The sequence below is a fragment of the Engraulis encrasicolus genome, chromosome 13 (genome assembly GCF_034702125.1).
Source record: "Engraulis encrasicolus isolate BLACKSEA-1 chromosome 13, IST_EnEncr_1.0, whole genome shotgun sequence".
In the NCBI taxonomy this organism is placed as follows: domain Eukaryota; kingdom Metazoa; phylum Chordata; class Actinopteri; order Clupeiformes; family Engraulidae; genus Engraulis; species Engraulis encrasicolus.
The window spans coordinates 11315150-11342794 of NC_085869.1; the positions used below are offsets into that span (position 1 = coordinate 11315150).

Genomic DNA, 27645 nt, shown 5'->3' on the forward strand with positions numbered 1-27645 from the left:
AAGGAAATGATTGAAGGTGAGAGTAGATGGAAAGAGGGAGGAGGAAGATGAAGGAAAGGAAAAGCCGAGATGGAAAAAAGAGAGGGGAAGACAGGAAGAACAATTGACAGAGAGAATGAGTGAGAGAGTGAGTGAGCAGGAAGAGAGAGGAAGAAAGGTCAAGAAGATGAGAGGATAAATGAGGGAAGGGGAAATGTGTGGATGGCAGGGAGAGAAAATGGGGGGGGGGGGCAGAGAGGGTGTCTGTCAGTATTTCTTGATGATAAAAAGAAAAGAAAGAGGATCAAAACAAGAAAGAGCTCTGATTTGCCTTTTTCGGTTAAGGGAGTTTGTATCCATTTGCATTGTCATGTGTCAGCGTTTGGCAGCAACACTTTTCAGTCATGGCAAGAAAATATCTGAACTTGATGGGGGGGGGAGGGGGGCAGAGAGAAAGAGGAGGAGAGAAAAGCAGGAGGATGGAAGGTAAAACTGAAATTGAGAGACAGAAGTCTTCTGTCCCGCTACTATCTGTCTCTCAATTTCTTCATGAAGAAGCAATGAAGAGCAAATAAAACAGAACCAGGGGCCTCATTTATTAAGCGTTCTTAGGCACAGATCTGTGCGTAAAGCGTGCGTGCGATCATTCCTGAGCAAGGTGTGGGATTTCTGAACATGTACTTGAACATAGAAATGTGCCTAAATCTACGCACACCTCAGACCATGCGTACGAGAGGAAGAAACACGAAATTGCAAATAATGACCGCGCAAGGTACAGTTTGCTTTGAATGACAATGGAGTATGACAGTGTGCTATTTTACAGTGCTTTCGTCCATGTGTGCCTCCTTCTTTTACTTATTTTGAAACACTGTCCTCTTCCTGTCGAAAGCACCTCCACTTCTGCCGCGGAAATGTTTCTAGGCCTAAGAAAATTAAAAGTTTGGTTCCGGTTGGTTGTCAGCTTTGGTCATGGGTCGGTCGGATTTTTATTTATTTCTTTCAATTTTTTTTTTTTCATGTCTGACACCCCCAACCCCCCACATGCGCCAGATTTCGTCATAAACGTTGTTGGAACAATGCCAAGGACGATAGTGGAGTGAGGCCTACAGCTAAAGTTACAATGAAATATAATAAGCATTAATGAGCCTACTACAATTATAGCCTACTGACCATCACCGAAATGAGGATTTGCTACATAATAGCCTACCGTTTCTGGCAAAACTTGTCCAGCTGTCAGTTGCCTGACACTGCTATTTTAACTCCTGTAGGCCTATGTCCCGTTTACTTTTTTGATTCCTTTCCATCATCCGTTGTAGACCATATTTTCATTGGGATGAAGGTTCTGGCTTGCAAACATTCTATTTACTCACTTTTTTGTTTTACGCGAGGATGTAGACACCTGAGGCGATATGAATGTTTTAATGAAGGGTGATTGAGGGGCAACATCGTCATTGCCATTAAATCATTATTGTAGGAAACTGTAGTAGTCCTAGGTCTTCATCGAACAGTCGTATTTGTGGCGACATCATCGTTCATTTCAATTTCATTATTTGGAGGAGGTGCGGAGAGTGAGACAGTGACAGGCGCCCTGCTCCTGTGCAATGGTGGAGAGAGAGAGAGCGAGAAAATAACGGGCGCAGGCCAACGGACTTCTTGGTTAACAAGGCCTTGTGGTAAATGAAAGAATGAAGGAAAACTTGGGCAAAGCATTTCCCTTCTCTCATATTAACTTATTTTACAAGGTATTGATACAGTGCTACTTTAGTAGCCTATTGCTATAACGAGTTATGCATCTCGTCGAACATGCAGCGCGACTGAATGGAAGCCCTTTTCTAACACGACGAGACAATATCAATACATTCAAAAATCGTGGATACTCATAATGTTGTCTGTGTGTTGCATTTCGAGGCGGGTGGTCAGGCTGTGTCAGTGTCGGGTGAGGTAAGGCTATTGACTTATTATTTGAGGTTCCCAAACTATCCTACATCGTAGGCTATTAGTCTGCAAGAACGCTATGAGGCAAGTTGTTTAAAACTTACGAGCTACAACGACTACCAATTAGCATGTTGTAGCATAATAATTAACCTACAACGTCACCGAGTAGGTGCGCAACTCTGCAGTGACATTAGGGGTTTTCTAATATCAAGCCGGTGTTCTGTCGAGATGTGTTGCCTCGTCGAGATGAGCGACCGGTCGCCCTATTCGATAGTGGTGTTCTATCGATTTGCGATGCCTCATCTAAATGAGCGACCTTGACTTTCCGCGGAAGGTGTTTCAATCGGTCCACGTTGGACTGTTTTAATAACCATTAATTTGTTTATTTCACGGACAGGGGTGTGCAATCGTTCGAGTGGAGTTTAATAAGAACATGCGGCTGCTGACAACCGTGAGCCTCTGGTTTGAGCAAGTTAAGAAACGTGATATGAAAGAGACTGAGTTGAGTTTGCGCAAATACTGGAGAAAGTGTTTGGGATCAGGGCCTGGCTACGGGTTGTTTAATGCAGTCATTTTCGTTGGTTTGGTTTCAATGCGACGTGGGCTCGCAAGGCAAATTGCTACATGAAATCATGTGCTATGGGGATAAACAATTTAGATATTCCCAGATAGCAGATAGCGTATTGTGGCTTTGTTTTGGCAGATGTCTGTCTTTTAATGACCGGAATCATATTTTCATAACATCCCCACCAGTGCATTTCTTATTACCATGTTGAGGCATGTTACAATGCAGTCGATTCAAATTCTTGAGTGAAAAGGGTGGAGGGAGCATTTTGACAGCTCAATCAGAGGTGGCGATTTTTTCCATTTTGCAATGAGAACGCCTCCTATACATAAATAGTCTTTTCTGATCGTTACAATGTTCGAGGCTGAGTGTGTGAGCGATTACGGTTAGGCAACAAAGTAGCAACTGTACGAGGCCACGCTATTTCGCAGATTTTCCAATGATCTGCTGGATGATCCACGCTATTTCCCGTTTCCCCCCATATATACCATATCGTAACTTTCAGTCCATGACAGTCGGTGGGCAGGCTGTAGGCTAACTAGAATATTAATATGGATGACTGGTGGTAACCTCGGGAGGACATAGGACAGTTTGAGTCACTAAAGTTGACAGTCTCGGGGGATCATATCGTAACTTGCGCTACAGTGTTTGAGTCACTAAAGTTGACAGTCACAGGGGATCCTATCGTAACTTGCGCTACAGTGTGAGTCACTAAAGTTGACAGTCTCAGGGGATCATATCGTAACTTGCGCTACAGTTTGAGTCACTAAAGTTGACAGTCTCAGGGGATCATATCGTAACTTGCGCTACAGTGTTTGAGTCACTAAAGTTGACAGTCTCAGGGGATCCTATCGTAACTTGCGGTCTCACAATTCGATGGGCAATCACCCGCGAAAACCACCGCGAGGGTGTGCGCATGCGTGCGCATGCTCAGTAGCGAAGAGAATCACATCTCGATGGGTCGCTCATTTAGACAGGACACCGGCGGCCCTTATGGCGCGCGCGCGTGTGTTGCTCCTATGTGGATAGTCATGCGATGCAAATTCAGTAACTTGAAGGCAGGTAGAAAGTGAGAGAGATGGCGAGTTATGGTAATGAAGAAACGTGTTGTGTCTTGTCTATATGAAAAACCGTCCACACGACATCGATATTTTTTTGAGGATTCCAAAAACTCAAAAAAAAATTTTTGGGTCGCACAAAAAATGATAGGGTCGGTCGGCAACCGGAACCAAAACATTATTTTTTCTAGGCCCTGTCTCCGCATTTCCCGCCAGCGCTTCGACTGGCGCTTGTGTCCAAACAGGGTGGCGCCTTCGAATTAACATGGCATTTGAATATATTTTAATACCACATATGGTTACTTGGAGGCGTTTCGGCATGCAAATTACCTCGAATGCACGCGGGCACAGTGATTTGGAAGGTGTGGGATTTATCATGCAGACGTGTGCGTAGGAGCAGCCAACGCACCATTGATAAATCCCGATTTTTCTGTACTTGCGAACATTCTAAATTTCACTCGTAAGACACAATTTAGAAGACATTCTACGAACTGATGATAAATGAGGCCCCAGGAATGTGTGAGCGTGTGTGTTGAGGTAAGAAAAAGACAAACAGAGGAGAGAGGAGGAGTGAGAGAGAGAGAGAGAGAGAGAGAGAGAGAGAGAGAGAGAGAGAGAGAGAGAGAGAGAGAGAGAGTGAGAGAATGAGAGTGAGAGTGAGTGAGTGAGTGAGTGAGTGAGTGAGTGAGTGAGTGAGTGAGTGAGAGAGAGAGAGAGAAAGAAAGAGACACAGAGAGAAGGCGAGTGTGAAGGCGTGTGATGCTGTCTGTCTACAGAGAGGGTAAAAAAAAGCGGCACACATCTGACGTCTGGATCAGAGGGAACAAAGCAAATTAAAGCCGCGAGCGGCGATGACGGGCCCTCGCACCTACGGCTCAAGGCATATCGCCACAAATCCCGCCACATCCTGCCCAAAACAAAAATGGAGTCTCTACGACATCCGGTTCACGAGATAAAGATGTTTAAGAAATCCACTTTTACTGCAGTTCATTTGCTTACCATATGGTGGCGCTACATCAGGTTGCCATAGTAGGCATATAGAAAAAGGTTTATATTGAGTATATGCATGAACACGTGCATTTGCACTGTTTTAAAAACACTGCAAACTAAAATGGTGGCCAACTTCCTGTTTCAATAAGAGGTCCAATTATCTCACTTCCTGTTGGGCGTGGCCATGTCACTAGATGACATTTTTCGTTCGTTTTAATCAGATAACACATCCAAAACAAATTTGAAGTCCGTAGCTTGAACTTTATGCTGAACCGCCCAATAGGCCCATGACTTAAGGGGGCGCTACAGAGCCCGTGTACCGAGTTAGGGGCGGGGCTTGTTTGGAGAGGTACATGCTGCCCTTCCAAATACCTGTGCTAAGTAACTTTGAAATATATGCATGGCAACCCCCTAAGAAAGGGCAAATTTTCTGTGTTTTTTTCATCAGAATTCAGCAAGCCGCCATCTTGTTTTCTTACAAAATATTGAAAATTCCTTCACGAAATATCATCTCCGATGTCTTAAGATCATTTGCAAATTGGAACAAAACCAAACAAGTGTACGGTTCAGGAGGAGTGCTTCAAAGTACATGGTATGACAATTTTGGCATATGTGAAAAGTTCAACTTCACGTCCAATTACCTCACTTCCGGTTGGGTGTGGCCATGGCCTCCTGTAGACTTTTTTGCTTCTCTTAGTGAGATACACACCCAAAAAAAAATTGGAGTCCGTAGCTTCAACTTTATGCCGGTCTAGGCCCATAGGCCCAGGACTTAGGGGGGCGCTACAGAGCCCATTTGCTGAGATGGGGGTGGGGCTTGTTTGGAGAGGTACGTGCTGCCTTACCAAACACCTGTGCGAAGCAATGTTGAAAGATATCCATGGCAACCCCCTCAGAAAGGGCACAGTAAAAGCACATTTTCTGTGTTTTTTTCATCAGACTTCAGCAAGCCGCCATCTTGTTTTCTCACAACATATTGAAAATTCCTTCACAATATATCATCTGCGATGTCTTAAGATCATTTACAAATTGAAACGAAACCGAACAAGTGTACGGTTCAGGAGGAGTACATCAAAGTTCATGGTATGACAATTTTGTTGTATGTCAAAAGTTGACAAAAGTTCAACTTTAAGTCCAATTACCTCACTTCCTGTTGGGTGTGGCCATGGCATCTCAAAGGCTTTTTTGCTTGTCTTAGTGAGGTATACAAGTGAAAAAAAATTGGAGTCCGTAGCTTCAACTTTATGCCGGTCCCGGCCCATAGGCCTTTTTTCAGGGGGGCGCTACAGAGCCCGTGGACCGATTTGGGGGCGGGGCTTTTTTGGAGTCCATCGTGCCCACATACCGAATACCTGTGACGAATTTCGTTCAAACTGACGCATGGCAACCCCCTCAAAATGGGCCCGACGTGCGGTAAGAAGACAAAAAATAATAATAATAATAATAATTAAAGCCGCAAGCGGCGATGACGGGCCCTCGCACCTACGTTGCAGGGCCGGGGCATGCCACCTAGCATGTTGCTATGTCCCCCCTCCAAAAAAAATGGAATCTGTACGACGTTCGGTTCACGAGATATTGAAGAAAAACTAATTAGCATGAATAAGCATTCAAAATTAGCATTAGCATTGTCATGATTAGCGTGTTGCTATGACCCCCTAAAACAAAAATGGAGTCTGTACGACGTTCAGTTCCCAAGATATTGAAGAATTACACTTTTCCTGCAGTTCCATTGCCTACCACATGGTGGCGCTATACCTTATCTACATTTCAGGCTTATAGAAGAGTTAGTATTCATCATGTGCATACATTTGTGCGTTTGCACTGTTTTAAAACATTACAAACTGAAATGGTGTCCAACTTCCTGTTTTAAAATGCCAAAAAAGTCAAAATATGTCACTTCCTGTTGGGCGTGGCCATATCATTGTATGGACTTTATTGTGCGCCTTAGTGAGATACACAACTTAAAAAAAGTCCCGAGTCTCTAGCTCAAAGTAGATGTTGGCCCCGCCCCTAAACCAGTTTGGGGGCGTGGCCTCCATTTCAGGCATATAGAAAAGTTAGTATTCATTACATGCATACATGTGTGCGTTTTCACTGTTACAAAACACTCCAAACTGAAATGGTGGCCAACTTCCTGTTTTAAAAAGCCAAATATGTGACTTCCTGTTGGGCGTGGCCATATCGTTGTATGGACTTTATTGTTCGCCTTAGTGAGATACACAACTTAAAAAAAGTCCCGAGTCTGTAGCTCAAAGTAGATGTTTGCCCCGCCCCTAAATGTGTTTGGGGGCGTGGCCTCCATTTCAGGCATATACAAAAGTAGGTATTCATTATATGCATGCATGTGTGCGTTTGCAGGGTTTTAAAACACTCCAAACTGAAATGGTGGCCAACTTCCTGTTTTAAAATGACAAAATAGTCAAAACATGTCACTTCCTGTTGGGCGTGGCCATATCGTTACATGGACTTTATTGTGCGCCTTAGTGAGATACACAACTTAAAAAAAGTCCCGAGTCTCTAGCTCAAAGTAGATGTTGGCCCCGCCCCTAAACCAGTTTGGGGGCGTGGCCTCCATTTCAGGCATATAGAAAAGTTAGTATTCATTACATGCACACATGTGTGCGTTTTCACTGTTACAAAACACTCCAAACTGAAATGGTGGCCAACTTCCTGTTTTAAAAAGCCAAATATGTGACTTCCTGTTGGGCGTGGCCATATCGTTGTATGGACTTTATTGTTCGCCTTAGTGAGATACACAACTTAAAAAAAGTCCCGAGTCTGTAGCTCAAAGTAGATGTTGGCCCCGCCCCTTAATGTGTTTGGGGGCGTGGCCTCAATTTCAGACATATACAAAAGTAAGTATTCATTATATGCATGCATGTGTGCGTTTGCAGGGTTTTAAAACACTCCAAACTGAAATGGTGGCCGACTTCCTGTTTTAAAATGACAAAATAGTCAAAATATGTCACTTCCTGTTGGGCGTGGCCATATCGTTATATGGACTTTATTTTGCGCCTTAGTGAGATACACAACTTAAAAAAAGTCCCGAGTCTCTAGCTCAAAGTAGATGTTGGCCCCGCCCCTAAACCAGTTTGGGGGCGTGGCCTCCATTTCAGGCATATAGAAAAGTTAGTATTCATTATTTGCATACATGTGTGCGTTTGCACTGTTACAAAACACTCCAAACTGAAATGGTGGCCAACTTCCTGTTTTAGAATTAGATACCTAAATTCATGGAGCCGCCATCTTGGCAAATTACGAGATATGAAAAATTCCTTCGCAATATATCATCTTCAATGCCTTGAGCTCATGTCCACAGAATATGAAGTCAATACGATGTACGGTGTAGGACAAGTACGTAAAAGTACGTAAAAAATGCTAAAAAATGCCAAAAAAGTCAAAATATCTCACTTCCTGTTGGGCGTGGCCATATCGTTGTATCGGACTTTATGATGCGCCTTAGTGAGATACACACCCTAAAAAAAGTCCCGAGTCTCTAGCTCAAAGTATATGGTGGCCCCGCCCCTAAACGCTTTCAGGGGCGTGGCCTCGTACCCGTGTTCCATCAGGGGTTAATATTCGGCGTCTGAGTAGCGGGGGGAATCTAGAATGTGTGTACCAAGTGGCGTAAGTGTACGAGCACAGGAAGTACCCGAGAAATGGCCCAACGTTACAGACTACTAAGGAGAATAATAATAATAATAATAATAATAATAATCATTCGGAAAACAATAGGGCTTCGCACCGAGAGGGCGAAGGGCCACCGCGTGGCCCTTGCACTTCGGTGCTCGGGCCCTAATTAAAGCCGCAAGCGGCGATGACGGGCCCTCGCACCTGCGGCTCAAGGCGGGGCATATTGCCCCATCACATCCTGCCCAAAACAAAAACGGAGTCTCTACGACGTTCGGTTCACGAGATAAAGATATTGAAGAACTCCACTTTTACTGCAGTTCATTTGCCTACCACATGGTGGCGCCATATCGGGTTGCCATAGTAGGCATATAGAAAAAGGTTTATATTCATTATATGCATGAACACGTGCATTTGCACTGTTTTAAAAACACTGCAAACTAAAATGGTGGCCAACTTCCTGTTTCAATAAGAGGTCCAATTATCTCACTTCCTGTTGGGCGTGGCCATGTCACTGCATGACATTTTTTGTTCGTTTTAGTCAGATACACATCCATAAAAATTTGAAGTCCGTAGCTTGAACTTTATGCTGAACCCGCCCCATAGGCCCATGACTTAAGGGGGCGCTACAGAGCCCATGTACCGAGTTAGGGGCGGGGCTTGTTTGGAGAGGTACGTGCTGCCCTACCAAACACCTGTGCGAAGTAACTTTGAAAGATATGCATGGCAACCCCCTCAGAAAGGGCACATTTTCTGTGATTTTTTCACCAGAATTCATCAAGCCGCCATCTTGTTTTCTTAAAATATATTGAAAATTCCTTCACAAAATATCATCTCCAATGTCTTAAGATCATTTGCAAATTGGAACAAAACCAAACAAGTGTACGGTTCAGGAGGAGTACTTCAAAGTACATGGTATGACAATTTGGGCATATGTCAAAAGTTCAACTTCAAGTCCAATTACCTCACTTCCTGTTGGGTGTGGCCATGGCCTTCTGTAGACTTTTTTGCATCTCTTAGTGAGATACACACCCAAAAAAAAAATTGGAGTCCGTAGCTTCAACTTTATGCCGGTCCAGGCCCATAGGCCCAGGACTTAGGGGGGCGCTACAGAGCCCATGTTTTGAATTAGGGGTGGGGCTTATTTGGAGAGGTACGTGCTGCCTTACCAAACACCTGTGCTAAGCAATGTTGAAAAATATGCTTGGCAACCCCTCAGAAAGGGCACAGTAAAAGCACATTTTCTTTGATTTTTTCATCAGACTTCAGCAAGCCGCCATCTTGTTTTCTTACAACATATTAAAAATTCCTTCGCAATATATCATCTGCGATGTCTTAAGATCATTTAGGAATTGAAACGAAACCAAACAAGTGTACTGTTCAGGAGGAGTACATCAAAGTTCATGGTATGACAATTTTGTCGTATGTCAAAAGTTGCCAAAAGTTCAACTTTAAGTCCAATTACCTCACTTCCTGTTGGGTGTGGCCATGGCATCTCAAAGACTTTTTTGCTTGTCTTAGTGCGTTATACAAGCAAAAAAAATTTGGAGTCCGTAGCTTCAACTTTTTGCCGGTCCCGCCCCATAGGCCCATGACTTAAGGGGGCGCTACTGAGCCTCTGGGTCGATTTGGGGTCTGAGCTTTCTTGAAGTCCGTCTGTCACCCATATCCAACACCCGTGCCAAGTTTCGTTCAAATTTGAGCATGGCAACCACCTCGAAAATGGCCCGACAGGCGCGGAGGAGACAAATAATAATAAAAATAATAAAAAACATTGCAAGAACAATAGGGCCTCGCACCCTCCGGTGCTCGGGCCCTAATTAAAGCCGCGAGCGGCGATGACGGGCCCTCGCACCTGCGGCTCAAGGCGGGGCATATTGCCCCATCACATCCTGCCCAAAACAAAAACGGAGTCTCTATGACGTTCGGTTCACGAGATAAAGATATTGAAGAACTCCACTTTTACTGCAGTTCATTTGCCTACCACATGGTGGCGCCATATCGGGTTGCCATAGTAGGCATATAGAAAAAGGTTTATATTCATTATATGCATGAACACGTGCATTTGCACTGTTTTAAAAACACTGCAAACTAAAATGTTGGCCAACTTCCTGTTTCAATAAGAGGTCCAATTATGTCACTTCCTTTTGGGCGTGGCCATGTCACTGCATGACATTTTTTTGTTCGTTCTAGTCAGATACACATCCATACAAATTTTGAAGTCCGTAGCTTGAACTTTATTCTGAACCCGCCCCATAGGCCCATGACTTAAGGGGGCGCTACAGAGCCCATGTACCGAGTAAGGGGCGGGGCTTGTTTGGAGAGGTACGTGCTGCCGTACCAAAGACCTGTGCGAAGTAACTTTGAAAGATATGCATGGCAACCCCCTCAGAAAGGGCACATTTTCTGTGATTTTTTCATCAGAATTCATCAAGCCGCCATCTTGTTTTCTTAAAACATATTGAAAATTCCTTCACAAAATATCATCTCCGATGTCATAAGATCATTTGCAAATTAGAACAAAACCAAACAAGTGTACGGTTCAGGAGGAGTACTTCAAAGTACATGGTATGACAATTTGGGCATATGTCAAAAGTTCAACTTCAAGTCCAATTACCTCACTTCCTGTTGGGTGTGGCCATGGCCTCCTGTAGACTTTTTTGCTTGTCTTAGTGAGATACACACCCCCCAAAAATTTGGAGTCCGTAGCTTCAACTTTATGCCGGTCCAGGCCCATAGGCCCAGGACTTAGGGGGGCGCTACAGAGCCCATGTGCTGAGTTAGGGGTGGGGCTTGTTTGGAGAGGTACATGCGGCCTTACCAAACACCTGTGTGAAGCAATGTTGAAAGATATGCATGGCAACCCCCTCAGAAAGGGCACAGTAGAAGCACATTTTCTGTGATTTTGTCATCAGACTTCATGAAGCCGCCATCTTGTTTTCTTACAACATATTGAAAATTCCTTCGCAATATATCATCTGCGATGTCTTAAGATCATTTACAAATTGAAACGAAACCGAACAAGTGTACGGTTCAGGAGGAGTACATCAAAGTTCATGGTATGACAATTTTGTAGTATGTCAAAAGTTGACAAAAGTTCAACTTTGAGTCCAATTACCTCACTTCCTGTTGGGTGTGGCCATGGCATCTCAAAGGCTTTTTTGCTTGTCTTAGTGAGGTATACAAGTAAAAAAAAATTGGAGTCCGTAGCTTCAAATTTATGCCGGTCCCGGCCCATAGGCCTTTTTTCAGGGGGGCGCTACAGAGCCCGTGGACCGATTTGGGGGCGGGGCTTTTTTGGAGTCCATCGTGCCCACATACCGAATACCTGTGCCGAGTTTCGTTCAAATTCACGCATGGCAACCCCCTCAAAATGGGCCCGACGTGCGGTAAGAAGACAAAAAATAATAATAATAATAATAATAATAAAAAACATTGCAAGAACAATAGGGCCTCGCACCCTCCGGTGCTCGGGCCCTAATTAAAGCCGCGAGCGGCGATGACGGGCCCTCGCACCTACGGTTCAAGGCATATTGCCCCAAATCCCGTCTCATCCTGCCCAAAACAAAAATGAAGTCTCTACGACGTTCGGTTCACGAGATAAAGATATTTAAGAAATCCACTTTTACTGCAGTTCATTTGCCTACCATATGGTGGCGCTATATCAGGTTGCCATAGTAGGCATATAGAAAAAGGTTTATACTCATTATATGCATGAACACATGCATTTGCACTGTTTTAAAAACACTGCAAACTAAAATAGTGGCCAACTTCCTGTTTCAATAAGAGGTGAAATTATCTCACTTCCTGTTGGGCGTGGCCATATCACTGCATGACATTTTTTGTTTGTTTTAGTCAGATACACATCCATAAAAATTTTGAAGCCCGTAGCTTGAACTTAATGCTGAACCCGCCCCGTAGGCCCATGACTTAAGGGGGCGCTACAGAGCCCATGTACCAAGTTAGGGGTGGGGCTTGTTTCGAGAGGTACGTGCTACCCTACCAAACAGCTGTGCGATGTAACTTTGAAAGATATGCATGGCAACCCCCTCAGAAAGGGCACATGTTCTGTGTTTTTTTCACCAGAATTCATCAAGCCGCCATCTTGTTTTCTTAAAATATATTGAAAATTCCTTCACAAAATATCATCTCCAATGTCTTAAGATCATTTGCAAAATGGAACAAAACCAAACAAGTGTATGGTTCAGGAGGAGTACTTCAAAGTACATGGTATGACAATTTGGGCATATGTCAAAAGTTCAACTTCAAGTCCAATTACCTCACTTCCTGTTGGGTGTGGCCATGGCCTCCTGTAGACTTTTTTGCTTGTCTTAGTGAGATACACACCCCCCAAAAATTTGGAGTCCGTAGCTTCAACTTTATGCCGGTCCAGGCCCATTGGCCCAGGACTTAGGGGGGCGCTACAGAGCCCATGTGCTGAGTTAGGGGTGGGGCTTGTTTGGAGAGGTACATGCGGCCTTACCAAACACCTGTGTGAAGCAATGTTGAAAGATATGCATGGCAACCCCTCAGAAAGGGCACAGTAAAAGCACATTTTCTGTGATTTTGTCATCAGACTTCATGAAGCCGCCATCTTGTTTTCTTACAACATATTGAAAATTCCTTCGCAATATATCATCTGCGATGTCTTAAGATCATTTACAAATAGAAACGAAACCGAACAAGTGTACGGTTCAGGAGGAGTACATCAAAGTTCATGGTATGACAATTTTGTAGTATGTCAAAAGTTGACAAAAGTTCAACTTTGAGTCCAATTACCTCACTTCCTGTTGGGTGTGGCCATGGCATCTCAAAGGCTTTTTTGCTTGTCTTAGTGAGGTATACAAGTAAAAAAAAATTGGAGTCCGTAGCTTCAAATTTATGCCTGTCCCGGCCCATAGGCCTTTTTTCAGGGGGGCGCTACAGAGCCCGTGGACCGATTTGGGGGCGGGGCTTTTTTGGAGTCCATCGTGCCCACATACCGAATACCTGTGCCGAGTTTCGTTCAAATTCACGCATGGCAACCCCCTCAAAATGGGCCCGACGTGCGGTAAGAAGACAAAAAATAATAATAATAATAATAATAAAAAACATTGCAAGAACAATAGGGCCTCGCACCCTCCGGTGCTCGGGCCCTAATAATAAAAAACATTGCAAGAACAATAGGGCCTCGCACCCTCCGGTGCTCGGGCCCTAATTAGCCAGAGCAAATGAGGTAGGAGTCACATGAGCCCTGTCTTAATTGGGGCCGTAATAGGCCGGCTTAACACAATTTAGGAGGACGAGGACTGCTGCTGCACTGCTATCACTATACCACCCAGCCTACGACCACTGCTGCTGCCGTCTACACTGCCATCCCCATAATAGCCAAGGCCCTAATGCAGGGGGCGTGTCCGTGAGAGAGAGAGAGAGAGAGAGAGAGAGAGAGAGAGAGAGAGTCTGTGGGTGGGAAGAGAAAAGAGGGCGAGAGAGAGGAAGAGGAGATAGATAGAGTGAGCGAGAGAGAGAAAAAGAGAGAGGGATAGAGATAGTGAGAGAGAGAGGCAAGAGCTTGTGTGTGTGTGTGTGTGTGTGTGTGTGTGTGTGTGTGTGTGTGTGTGTGTGTGTGTGTGTGTGTGTGTGTGTGTGTGTGTGTGTGTGTGTGTGTGTGAAAGAAGGAGAGCTAAACAGACGTCAATGGGGTGGCAGAAGGAGAGACAGAGATATTGGAAAAGCGTCGTACTACTACTACAGTTGTTACTAATTGTGTGCTTCTGTACGTATGTGGGGCCACCAGACCGTGTGTACAGTAGAGGACACCAGATCGTGTGTGTGTGTGTGTGTGTGTGTGTGTGTGTGTGTGTGTGTGTGTGTGTGTGTGTGTGTGTGTGTGTTCTACTTCACCTTGAATTCTGAGAGCCATTCCTCCACCACCCCTCTCTCGGAGTTCAGCATCTTCCTCTGTGAAGAGAGAAAGATGGAGACAGATAAATACACAGAAAAAAGAGAGAGAGAGAGAGAGAGAGAGAGACAGAGAGAGAGAGAGAGAGAGAGAGAGAGAGAGAGAGAGAGAGAGAGAGAGACAGAGAGAGAGAGAGAGAGAGAGAGAGAGAGAGAGAGAGAGATTTAGAGCATCCATTGTGAATAATAAGTCATCCTTGAAAGCTGCCACGGATCTATGACCTTTCAGTGCTGTCAAGAAGGACATCAGAGCCAGTGATCTCACCCAGTGGCATACCACAGAGTTACAAACACACACACACACACACACACACACACACAAACACACACGCACACCTCATGCTCTTCTTTCTCGCATGCTGCGCTCTGTTTACTGAAGAGGTAAATGAGAAGACAGAGGAGAGGGGGGGAAAAAGGAAAGCAGATCAGTATCCTTCACATGCGACCAGTGACCCCCTCTCCTCCCTGCCCTCCTCTCCACATCCCTCTCCTTCCTCCTCTCTTCTCCGCATCCCTCTCCTGCCTGTTTCCTCATCCCTCTCCTCCCTCCTCTCTTCTCCGCATCCCTCTCCTTCCCCCTCTCTTCTCCTCATCCCTCTCCTGCCTGTTTCCTCATCCCTCTCCTCCCTGCCCTCCTCTACTCATCCCTCTCCTCTCTTCTCCTCATCCCTCTCCTTCCCCCTCTCTTCTCCTCATCCCTCTCCTCCCTGTGTCCTCATCCCTCTCCTCCCTGTCCCCCTCTCTTTTTCCCTCTCCTCCCTGTCCTCCTATCTTTTTCCCTCTCCTCCCTCCTCTCATCATCCCTCTCCAACCTACTCTATAATCCACACCCCTCTCCTTCCTCCTCCCCTCCCCTCCCCTCATCCCTCTCCTCCTAGTGTCCTCCTCTCCACATCCCTCTCCTCCTAGTGTCGTCCTCTCCACATTCCTCTTCTACCTGCCCTCCCTCTCCTCCCTCCTCAGAACTCATCTATTCTCCACATTCCTCCCTGCCCTCTTCTCGTCTCTCTCCTCTCCTCTCCTCTCCTCCCTGTCCCCCTCTCCACATCCCTCTCCTACCTGCTCTCCTCTCCTCTCCACATCCCTCCCCTTCCTCCTCTCCTCTTCCCTCTCCTCTCCTCATCCCTCTCGTATCTGTTCTCCTCTCCACATGCCTCTTCTCCCTGCTCTCCTCTCCTGCTTAAATCCTTCCCATTGTTGCCCTCTCCTCTCCTCCCTACATCCCTCTCTTCCCGGTCCTTCTCTCCCCATCCCTAAATCCTAGTGTCCTCCTCTCCTCCTCCCTATATCTCAGTGTCCTCCTCTCCTTCTCCCTACACCTGTGTCCTCCTCTCCTCCTCTCTATATCCCAGTGTCCTCCTCTCCTCCTCTCTATATCCCAGTGTCCTCCTCTCCTCCTCCCTATATCCCAGTGTCCTCCTCTCCACATCCCTCTCTTTCCTGTCCTCCTCTCAGCATCCCTACATCTCAGTGTCCTCCTCTCCTCCTCCCTACATCCTAGTGTCCTCATCTCCTCCTCCCTATATCCTAGTGTGCTCCTCTCCTCCTCCCTATATCTCAGTGTCCTCCTCTCCTCCTCCCTACATCCTAGTGTGCTCCTCTCCTCCTCCCTACATCTCAGTGTCCTCCTCTCTACATCCCTCTCCTCCCCGTGTCCTCCTCTCTGCCTCTCTCCATCCATCCATCCCAGCGTCCTCCTCTCCTCCATCCCTCACCTTCCCATATCCCAGTGTCATCCTCCCTAGCACATTACATCCCAGTGTCCTTCTCTCCTCCCTGTCCTCCTCTCCTCATCCCTCTCCTCCCCGTCCTCCTCTCCTGCCTCAATCCTTCTCAGCATCTCTGCATTAGGGGAGGGTATTGGCAAAGGGTTCACGATTCAATGCACATCACGATACACATGCCACGATGCGATTCTATCACGATGCATTGCGATTCCTTTATTATTGCGATGCATTGCGATATTTGCTTCAGTAAATGTGCAAAAATACAATTCATTTTATCAAGCACTTTGTCTCCTCTCTCCCTGCCTCCCTCCATTCAAAAGGTCTTCATCCCTCTCTCCAAATTCTGGTGTCTTTCTCTCATTCTTGCCTCCCTTCCTGCATCTCCCCATCCTCGTGTCTTTCTCTCTTCCCCACCTTTCATCACTTTACATCTGTTCATCCCTGTGTCTTCTTCCGCTACTCTCTTCCTCCATCTCTCTACACTTCCCCTCCCCTCCACCATTCTAGCATCTTTCTCTCCTCCCAGCCTTTCTCCACATCCCTCCCTTATATTTTCTTCCTCTCCACTCCTCTCTTCCTGACTCCTTTTCAACGGCATCAGCAATGGCATTGTGCCAGCTTACACACACACACACACACATACACACACGCACAACAAAATTGAGCGCTGGAGTGAAGTGAATGAGTGGAAGACTGGACAGAGTTACGTAATGTTATACACCAGACACACACACACACGCACACACAGACACAATGTTGTACGCCACTTTTAGAGTCAAAACAGCAAGATATGGTTGTCTGCAAGGAGAACACAGACACATACACAAACACATACAGTACACACCTAAATTGCATGGCTTTGCAACCAGACCCGTATGTAAAAAAGATGCATTAGTGAAGCCTTTGTTAAAGACTGGGGAGTTGGTCTTGCAGACGCTGCAAGTTTTAACAGGAATGAATGAAGCAGCCTAGCCACTCCATTAGCGTAGCAACTGGGGCTGTAACGATACACTCAACTCACGATTCGGTTTGTATCACAATTCATGACCTACGGTTCGATACACCCCTCGATTTTACATTTGCCAACATTATAATCTTTATAAATAAAAACTATTCAAAAGGTAGAATAGGTTACAAGAGGCTGCAAATATATATTTTTTAAGTTTCTATAGAATAATGATGATGCTTGGAAGCACTATCACTTCATATCATGTGGTTGTTTTCTGGGCAGATGGGTATCAAACCGTTAAAAGGGCGTATCACGATACTGCCTCTTTGTATCACGATAAGGTATCGTGACTCTGTGTATCGCGATTTCTCGGTTCGATACAATATCGTTACAGCCCTAGTACCAACACAGCCCAGTGACTGAGCCCACCTCCTCCAACCACCTACTCCTCCTCCCTTTTCCTCCTAAGAGTTGCTATGGTACCGTCAGAATAAAAGCACTACGGAATGATGAAGAAAAATGTACTTTTACAAAAAATGTGTGCACACAGACGCACACACGTTCATGCACGCTCACACACGCACACTCACATACGTTCATGCACGCTCACACACGTAGATACGCGCACACAGATACGCTCGCACGCGCACACACCCACACACACGCACGCGCGCACACGCACACACCCCTGAGTCAGCACACTGAAGCCCAATTGGAGGGTATTATGGCCTCTGAAGTGCAGACACAGGTCTGTTGCTGAGGGGGAATTGTATAGAACTGCAAAAATAGGACTTTCACTCTGCAAATGTGTGGCTTGCAAATTGAAATATTGAATGCAAACGGAGGGGTAGGGGGTCAAGGTGAAGTCATTGTCATCATCATTTGTCAGCTCTGAGCCACCAGCCGCTGATATGGGCCAATCACACGCAAGCTGAGGGGAAACAGAGACGTGGGTCTACCTTTAGCATTAGACAAGCGCAGGAGAATTCAATACAGCAGGGCAGCAATATCACATTATTAGATGCTGTACTAAACTCTGTAGTGCAATAACATCAGTGTGTCTAACTGTCTATGATGGCCAATGCGGTCAGCACAGGGCTTGGTGAACACAAACTGCAGCAACAGGGATGAGGAGGGTTTGTGTGGAATGGAGGTTTTTGGAGAGTGGGAAAATGATATATGAGAGAGAGAGAGAGAGAGAGAGAGACAGAGAGACAGAGAGAGAGAGAGAGAGAGAGAGAGAGAGAGAGAGAGAGAGAGAGACAGAGAGACAGAGAGAGAGAGAGAGAAGAAATGAGACTACTCTTCACAGACCCCCTCCATACGTGAATGATGAGCACAACACTGCTGAGATTACATTACCAGCATGATCAGACAAACACACACACACACAGACGCACGCACACACTCTAATGTCAGTATCGGTCACAGACCATTTACCCTACAAATAAGACTGACATGAGAAGATATGAAAGCACTTGCCACACCCCAAGATGCTATGGCTGTGGCCATTAAAAACTATATTCGCTGCACTATATTATCCAATGTTTGCATTATATGACACTCCTAACACATATTTTCTTACTACTGAGACAATCGAGAATTCCAGTTCCAAGCCCTAAATATGTAGCTCTGAACGCTTTAAAATAACAGCAAATATATTTCTACAGTGCAACTCTATGCATTGATAAATGCTATGCAATACATAGAGCCCAATCATCTAGTGTTTCAGGCAAAACACTAGAGAGGTTAAGAGACTTCCCATGTACTCACTTGCTATTTGAAGTGCATTTGCACAGTAAAAATACATATAAACCCATTTCTGGATGATGGATAACTCCCTTGTGAACGGATGCCTTTGATCTGTTGAGTTTACAACCCTATTAATAGAACAAATTTACAAAGATGGCTACATTCAGAACTTTTAGAGTTTCAACTTCAGTTGGTCTGTGGGAAATCCGTGCGTGATGTAATAATGAAGTTTGCCCAATTCCCTCGAGTGCATGAAACGACAATGTTCTCCATCAGTTCAAGAGGAGCTCAAAGCCAAGGCATTATAAAACACAACCACGTAGACTCATCGATTTTTTTCTTTGTTGACGTCATAGTTTGGGAAAAGAGAAAATCCCTCATGCTCTCTCCATGATGTCTCAGAGGAGCGTCTCACTGTGTCTGCCAGCTGCCAGCAGCCAGCAGACTGGAGGTACGCAGCTTCAGATGGGATTAGCGGGGGGGGGAGAGATTAGGCTGCAGCATCACGCCAGGCCTGATCTGAAGTCATCTAAACATAATGCAATCATCCCCTCAGACATGGAAGAGACCCATCAACTAGCTCTTCACTGAGGCTGAACGACTTCGGGAAAAGCATGTGTAATTTGCGTTCATGTCGAGATGACTTCATGAGAAATAAACACATACGGGTACTTGAGTCTATTATGCAGACGCTGTAACATCTTTGAAGTTAAAGCAAATTAGGTGGGGGACTACTTACTGCTCTTGAATACAAAATGTATTTACATAACTGGAGTGCTGGAGCAATAGGCTGTCTGTCGGACTGCTCGTACACAGGGCATGGACATCACCCTCACAGAGTTCTCTCCATTAACTATGAATGCTACGTGTGTCCTCTAAACCAATTTTCACACAAACAAAACCATACCATGAACTGTCACAGAAGGGATGGATAGGCCAGTGGTTCTCAACCTTTTTTTGTAACAAACAGTCCCTTCACCTCATCATTAGCCTGCCAAACGCCCCTTTGGCCTGCTCAGAAGCCTATGCCCCTCCCCCTTAGTATTAAAGAATTACAATAGATTAACCCCATTTACAACTGAGCCGTAGAGCCCCCAGTGAGAAACACTTTTATAGGGGAACCCAGGTTATGGCAATACATTTGTACTTGTATTTGAAGAGTTTTGTTGCAAAATGTTGTAAGCCGCCATCTTTATTATTGGAAATGACTGTTCAGATGTCCTCTCATCTATGTGTGAATTCTTACCATAGAACTATTTTGAGAACATACTTTTAAAAACCTATTTAAAAATGTCTTTTGCAATGCAATGCAGTGCGATGCCCAATACCAAAATGTCAATCTCCCCAAATCTTCCAAAATGGTTATACGTAATTTTGCGACAAAGCTCTTCATTTCATTTCATTCCATTTGTATTTCATTAATTGCAGCCAGTAGGTATGCACCGATACCACTTTTTTGAAAACCGATACAAGTACGAGTATATTAATGTGTGTACTTGCCGATACCGAGTACCGATACCGATATCTTTAACCACCAAAATACAAAGAAAATAAATGCATGGCTTTGTTTTTTTCCACCAGTGATATTTTTATTGTCCATTTCCATGTAGATTTAAATGTTAGTAAATGTATGAGGTGGCACTTTTTCCATGCTGTTTTCAAGTCCACAGAACGTGACAAGATTTTGCCTTGTTTTGTGGAATAGTAGTATCGTTCCTGGTATCGGCAAGTGCTTGACGAGTATGAGTACGAGTATAATGAGCAGTATCGGGTGCCGATACCGATACCAGTATCCAGCCAATCATATTCGGTCCAGCCCTGAAATCATTGAGGCGGGCAATCAGCCACAGAAGTGTAAAAGTCCATCAGTTGCACACAAAAGGATCTCTGCCAGTTCTTCTCAGCATCAATTCAATACAAATGCTTCAGTCCGTCTGACAATGACTCTACCGTAAATGGGACCCAGATGATTCCACAGAGAATAGGCATACAAGGAATAAATCGACCATTTTCCAGAGAGCTCCATTTTCTCTAGCTGCTATTGGCACTGTAGTACAGGTTTAGATTTACAACCCAACTACAAAAGCCATCGAATAATAAAAAGGAGGCATAAAAAAGTAAGATTAAATGTATGCTATGAAGACATAGATTAAGACACACTGTAAGCAGAACTCTTGGTTACAGCGCTGATTTCTTTCCTGCTGCTGGAGTGGCCCCTGTTTCTGTGGCACAGGCTGCACTGCTGGCTGCTGTGTGGAAACTTCCGGATCTTCATCTTTCACTCTCGTCTCAGCCAGCCGGTGCCCGCTGTCTGCCCTTCAGTCTCTTGCCTTACACTAATTTTCGATTTGGGCTGGAGACAGCTGTGTGTGTGTGTGTGTGTGTGTGTGTGTGTGTGTGTGTGTGTGTGTGTGTGTGTGTGTGTGTGTGTGTGTGTGTGTGTGTGTGTGTGTGTGTGCGTGCGAGAGAGAGAGCAAGCAAAGATGAGAGAGAGAGAGCAAAAGTGTGTGTGTGTGTGTGTGTGTGTGTGTGTGTGTGTGTGTGTGTGTGTGTGTGTGTGTGTGTGTGTGTGTGTGTGTGTGTGTGTGTGTGTGTGTGTGAGAGAGAGTGAGAGTGTGTGTGTGTGTGTGTGTGTGTGTGCGTGCGCGCATGCGAGCGAGAGGGAGAGCAAGCAAAGATGAGAGAGAGAGCAAAAGTGTGTGTGTGTGTGTGTGTGTGTGTGTGTGTGTACAGAGGGAAGTCTCTTGGCAGGGCTGGCCAGTGCCAAACGGGCTCTCCTCTCTGATTGGCTTTCCTCCTCCATCCTGTCCCATCCAGCTCTCCATCAATCAGCCCTGCTCAGCCCTGCTCTGCTCTGCTCTCCACCTGCCAGCGGTCGGGCCTGCCGCCTCCTGCTGCTGCTGCCGCCTCCTGCTGCTGCTGCTGCTGCTGCTGCTGCTGCTGCTTTAGCTGCTCCATCATACGCTGCCTCAGCTCTCCCCCTATACCTCCACTCATAATCCTGACAAAGCTCGGCTTCCACAACTCTTATTCACTCACACACAAGCACACATGCACTGAATGTAATGTAATACAGATACAGACATGTACAAACACACAAGCACAACACACACACACACACAAACCCTGCTATAACACTTCTATTCAATGCACACACACACACACACACACACAACACTTATATTCAATGCACAGACACATACACAGATACACACACACGCGTGCACACACAAACCCTGCTACAACACTTCTATTCAATTCACAGACACACACAGCTGAAGCGGTGCTCCTTATTCACAAGGCATGACTCACACGCAGCGCTTCCATTGAAGTTGCTCGAGGCGATTAGTTTTGCTCACAGAACGTCTGTGAGTGTGTGCATGATTTGCTATTCATGTTAGGAAATGCACATTTGCCACAAATCCAGCGTAATGTGCGAGTACTCTTCCATGTCATAATAACAATGCCTCCAGAAGTGCTGGAATTAAAAGATGCAACCCAGGGTGACTCATTTATTAATTGGCACCCGCTCTGATTGAAACACTCTGTGGATGAGCTAATGACATTGTGGCGCAGTATACTGATTGCGCGGATGCGCTCAGACATTAGATGTGCTCACTGAATGGCATATGAAGGAATAGGGATGCACGATGTATCGGCCAGATGTATCGGTATCGGCCGATATTTGACATTTCTCAACACATCGGACATCGGTCCGATGGGTAAAACTGGGCCGCTGTTAACGCCAATGTTTTTTTTGTTATGTTATGGTTCTAAAATATGTTACAGTTCTAAAAGATTGGAATTGACGGTGACTTTCATTGTTTGTCTCTTAGTTTGTCTCTAATTTTATCACAGGAAGTTTTTGTGTTTTTGGAAATAAGATGACATTCAAAAAATCTGTTTGTTTGCATCATTGTCAGTCTGTATTAAATGTTATCTCTTTAAAAAAACAAACAAAACAAAAAAACATCGGTATCGGTTAATATCGGTTATTGGCCAAAACCGCAATATCAATATCGGATATCGGTATCGGCCGAAATTTTTCACATCGTGCATCCCTATGAAGGAATGTGGTTTTGAGAGTGAGAGAATCTGATGAAGACTGTTATGACTGAGTCGAAACGTAATCCAGCCATGAAACAATAAAAGAACAACAAAAGGGATTTTGAGTGTGTGGACTCCTCACTCTGAAAACTACGGTCATCCTTTGTCCTGCACCTTCTCCTGGGATGTGCACAATCTTCACCTTCAAATGATATCAAGGAATGTGGGGGAAAAAAAAATCCAAATGTTCTGAGTTTGGCCCAGCCGTGGCTTAGTTGGCTGGGCATTGGGCTGCTACGCGGGCGACCCGGATTCGATTACAGACCCGGGTCATTTCCCGATCCTCTCACCGTCTCTCTGTCCCATTTATTTTCTGTCCCACTCTTCAATGTCCTGTCTAAATAAAGTTGAGTTCGAGTAGTGCAAAACAGACAAACGCTTGCAAAAACTAGGTACTCGAGTCCAAAATATTGTTTGCAATTATTTCAATACATGGTGTTGCGTCTTACATTCATTTGTTCCCTACATACAGTAGTACGCATACAGTAGGTCACCAACACGCAATGAATGAGTGAACATCACATTCGACCATAGTGCTTTCCGAAGCCTCACCTCAATCTCCCAGAATTCAGTTCTCCGCTGGGGGAAGCAGCCGGGCCGCCATGCAGTCACACATCACAACACGGAGCTCTGATCATGGGCACCTGGAGAGAGAGAGAGAGAGAGAGAGAGAGAGAGAGAGAGAGAGAGAGAGAGAGAGAGAGAGAGAGAGAGAGAGAGAGAGAGAGAGAGATGGATATAGAGAGAGGAAAAGAGAGATTAAGAAACACGTCAAGCATGCGTTTCTGATGAGCATCAACAGAGACCAGAAGACCAGAGGGGTGACGCCTACAGACAAGGACAGAGGAGCACTGAAACACATTTCAAGGAGCTCTGACAAGCACCTATGGTCACAACACTGGAGGAAGAAAGAGGTGGGAGACTGGGAGACACATTAAAAATCACATTAAAACATGTTCTGTTTATTTCCTGTGCACTTTGTAATCTGCAAGTGTTGTGTGCTAAGGTGCACTGTGCTATTGTTACAGCTATGAGTATGTCATTGATGCGAGCGAGCGAGCGAGAGAGAGAGAGAGATGAGGTGCGTCGAAGATGAGAGCAGGTGATGATGGAGATTGAAGAGTTGGGGGAGGCCGGGAGGGAGGAGAGAGGAGGTGAGGGGGGCAGGAGGGGAGAGAGAGATTTATGGGAACACCACAAATGTAAAGGAATTAGGAAAAATGAACAGATGTGTGTGTGTGTGTGTGTGTGTGTGTGTGTGTGTGTGTGTGTGTGTGTGTGTGTGTGTGTGTGTGTGTGTGTGTGTGTGTGTGTGTGTGTGTGTGTGTGTGTGTGTGTTAGGGCTGCACAATTAATCGAAAATCGTGATAAACTCCTGAAATCGAAGTCGTGATTTTAATCGTGATTTTAATCGTGATTTAATCGTGGCAATAGCGACCTACCTTTGAGAGCGTCCTTGAAGCGAGAACATACTGACAGGCTGGTGTCTCTGGCCAGAAATCTGTCCACCTAAGTTTCATACCATTGCCTTTGGGTCATTCCACGCCAAATCAACAAGAGCCTGCACACTTAGGTCTCAAAAAAATCTGAAAATATTACTGAGTGTACCCATGGTACTTAAGAGAAACACTGTTACTTTATTTGAATGTAAGATGTATACTCTCCATGTTACAGCCAATTTCACTGGGGGAGGGGGGTGCCCATTTTTTTCACACTCTTTTTTTTGTCAAAGTTCACAAGCCCGTAGCTCAAGAACTAAACCATGTAGGAAGCTCAAATTTGGCATGCTGGTACATAGATTGGAATAGTTTGTTGCAAAACTGTCAGTTTTGGTCTGTATGATCCTGCATCGTCATGGCATTCCCTCAAAGATGATACAAATTGTACTGGAGTTTTTGGCTGTGCTCTGTTTAGGCCTTCAGAAGACATATTTGTGCCCAACATAGCCTCATGATTTTTTCCCCTTGTAGATACAAGTAGAAACACTCCCATAAAAATCTATAAATAGAAAGGAAACCCCATCAGTGTTTGACCAGAAGACCTCACAAGTCTGACAAATCATTTTGGGTGTCATTTTCAGAGCACCAGAACACCTTGTGGGATTGTCCACAGATTTTTATTTTATATTTTTCTTCATTCTCCATGAAGTCTTCTTTTTAAAAATGCCAATGAGACTTGTCTTATGTGGTGTTTTCTTTTGTAATTTCCACCCTGAACATGAGCAAAATGCAAAAAGAGAGCAACATGATTTCGATAACATTTAATGTAAAGACTAAATAATCAAATGCAAATTTTGCCCAGACATGATCACCCGAGAGTCCCTGTGCAGGGGTGCAGGTATCCCTTTCAATTTAAATGATTTCAGGAGCGTTCAATGTGGGAGCAGGTTCGCACACCAAAAGAGACAGTAGGTCAGGCACAAGGAGTCATGTTGTTACTTTTTTTTGACCAGCAGATGGCAGCGGAAGAAACGCATAGAAAACATATTGCCCTCAATGTGCATGTTGCCCATGTTCAGGTTGGAAATTACAAAAGAAAACATCACATAAGACAAGTCTCATTTGCATTTTTAAAAAGAAGAATTCATGGAGAATGAAGAAAAAAATAAAATAAAAATCTGTGGACAATCCCACAAGGGGTTCTGGAGCTCTGAAAATGACACCCAAAATGATTTGTCAGACTTGTGAGGTCTTCTGGTCAAACACTAATGGGGTTTCCTTTCTATTTATAGATTTTTATGAGAGTGTTCCTACTTGTCTCTACAAGGGAAAAAAATCAAGAGGCTATGTTGGGCACAAATATGTCTTCTGAAGGCCTAAACAGAGCACAGCCAAAAACTCCAGTACAATTTGTATCATCTTTGAGGGAATGCCATGACGATGCAGGATCATACAGGCCAAAACTGACAGTTTTACAACAAACTATTCCTATCTATGTACCAGCATGCCAAATTTGAGCTTCCTACATGGTTTAGTTATTGAGCTACGGGCTTGTGAACTTTGACAAAAAAAAGAGTGTGAACAAAATGGGCACCCCCCTCCCCCAGTGAAATTGGCTGTAACATGGAGAGTATACATCTTACATTCAAATAAATTTACAGTGTTTCTCTTAAGTACCATGGGTACACTTGGTAATATTTTCAGAATTTTTTGAGACCTAAGTGCGTGGGCTCTTGTTGATTTGGCGTGGAATGACCCCTTTACATAATTATTACAATTCATTTTATTTCGCTCATCCCGTATACAATTATTTCTTGGTTATATTTCATCTTGTTATAATTTTTTTAAAAATCAGCAAAAAATCAATAATCGTGATTAATAATCGTGATTACGATTTTGACCAAAATAATCGTGACTGTGATTTTTTCCATATTCGTGCAGCCCTAGTGTGTGTGTGTGTGTGTGTGTGTATCTAACATTGTGTGCCTGTGCGTGGTGTGTACTTGAGGAGATGGGAATCTGATAAAGGAACAAAAGAGGGAGATGAAACTCCACACACTTACTCAGCAGCCCCTTTAAGTTACATGCACAACACACACACAGACACACATCCGCCCGGCACATCTTCCTGCCCTGATGCTATCTCATGCTGAATAGACACAGACCTGCTACACCAATGAGCAAATTACTCAGTCAGCGCGCGCACACAGACACACAGACACACAGACACACAGACACACAGACACACAGACACACAGACACACAGACACACAGACACACACACACACACACACACACACACACACACAGACACACAGACACACACACACACACACACACACACACCTTTCCAAGTAAGTCTGAAGCAAGCAAATTAATCCTGAGCAGAAAGCGCTCATCAAAACAGCAGATAACATCCATGCCCGTGCCTTGCAGAACAAGGGATGACACTTGTCTCACAAGACACGAGCCTCCAACATGAGTCATCTCGACAGACATACTATCACCCCCCTCACCCATCCCCCGCATTCCACGAAATGTACACAATTTCTCTCTCACATACGCATGCACACACCCGCGCAGCTGATTTTGCTTAGTAATTCCATGAACGTGACGAAGCATCAAAGATAAGATAAGAGCAGTCCTGAATGGAAACAAAAACAGCTAAGATTTATCAACGAATGACAATCTGTGTGCAACAGAGCAGATGATAGATGTCAAAATAAGGTTTTGTGCTTGCGGAGGGAGAAAGGGAGGGAGGGAGGGAGGGCAGGGTTAAGCCTAGCTGAGGCTCTTGCAGAGTCACTGCTGCTTCCAGTTTACAGGATGGCCCACGAGGGAAAGCCTTAGATGGAGCCAGTGGCCTCAGCACTTCAATAAAGGGCAGCACCTCACATCATTTTTATGGCGCCAGGGAATGAGATATGGGGGAGCATTTACTGTGTGCGTGTGTGTGCGTGTGTGTGCGTGTGTGCGTGTGTGCGTGTGTGCTGCTGAGGCTGCTCTTCCTTCATAACCTTTCACAGCTCACAGCTACACACATAACCTTTTCAGGTGCATCACTGTGGCGGGAGGATGACAATGAAGAATGCCCTCTGCTGCATATAATGTGGAATTCTAGAAACCTCAGACTTTTCAGGTTTCTGCCAGCTATTGAAGAAATTAAGTTAGTACTAGTAGCCGCTACACTGAACTCAAAAAAGATCAGCATACTGAGAGCTTCACTGGATAAAAAGGCTTCATCCTCAAGTGACAACACATTTCGGTACGCATTTGCTTTCACTGTAGAGTCTTTCACTGTCGTGCAGTCTGGGCATTACCATCTTACTAAGGAACTCCAGGAACGGTATGCTTCTGAGAACTGCCATTTTGTAATTAGCAAATTGCCACAGTGCTTCTATGGCATGGCATGCCAGTCTTGATGAGGGCTTTGAGCCAAGGTCGCCATGGCTACTAGCATCTCTCTCCATCTCTCTCTCTGGCTCTGGCTCAGCAACGGTAGCCAGGGAGTAGGACCAGTGAGGGATGAACGCAGATTATACAGCAAAATCCCATTAAAGCCAGACTCGCTTAT

General features: G+C 44.9%; 1 protein-coding gene across 1 annotated transcript in view; it reads right to left on the minus strand.

Annotated features, from left to right (window-relative positions):
• The window catches only part of LOC134460671 (hyccin 2-like), a 114848-nt gene that overhangs the window by 49129 nt on the left and 38074 nt on the right, over positions 1-27645 (minus strand). Inside the window, exons 2-3 of the mRNA XM_063213040.1 lie at positions 23185-23276; positions 14041-14097 (exon numbers count right to left, since the gene is read on the minus strand). Coding sequence (XP_063069110.1) covers positions 14041-14091 — 51 coding nt within the window. The 5' untranslated portion in view covers positions 14092-14097; positions 23185-23276. The remainder of the gene's footprint in view (positions 1-14040; positions 14098-23184; positions 23277-27645) is intronic.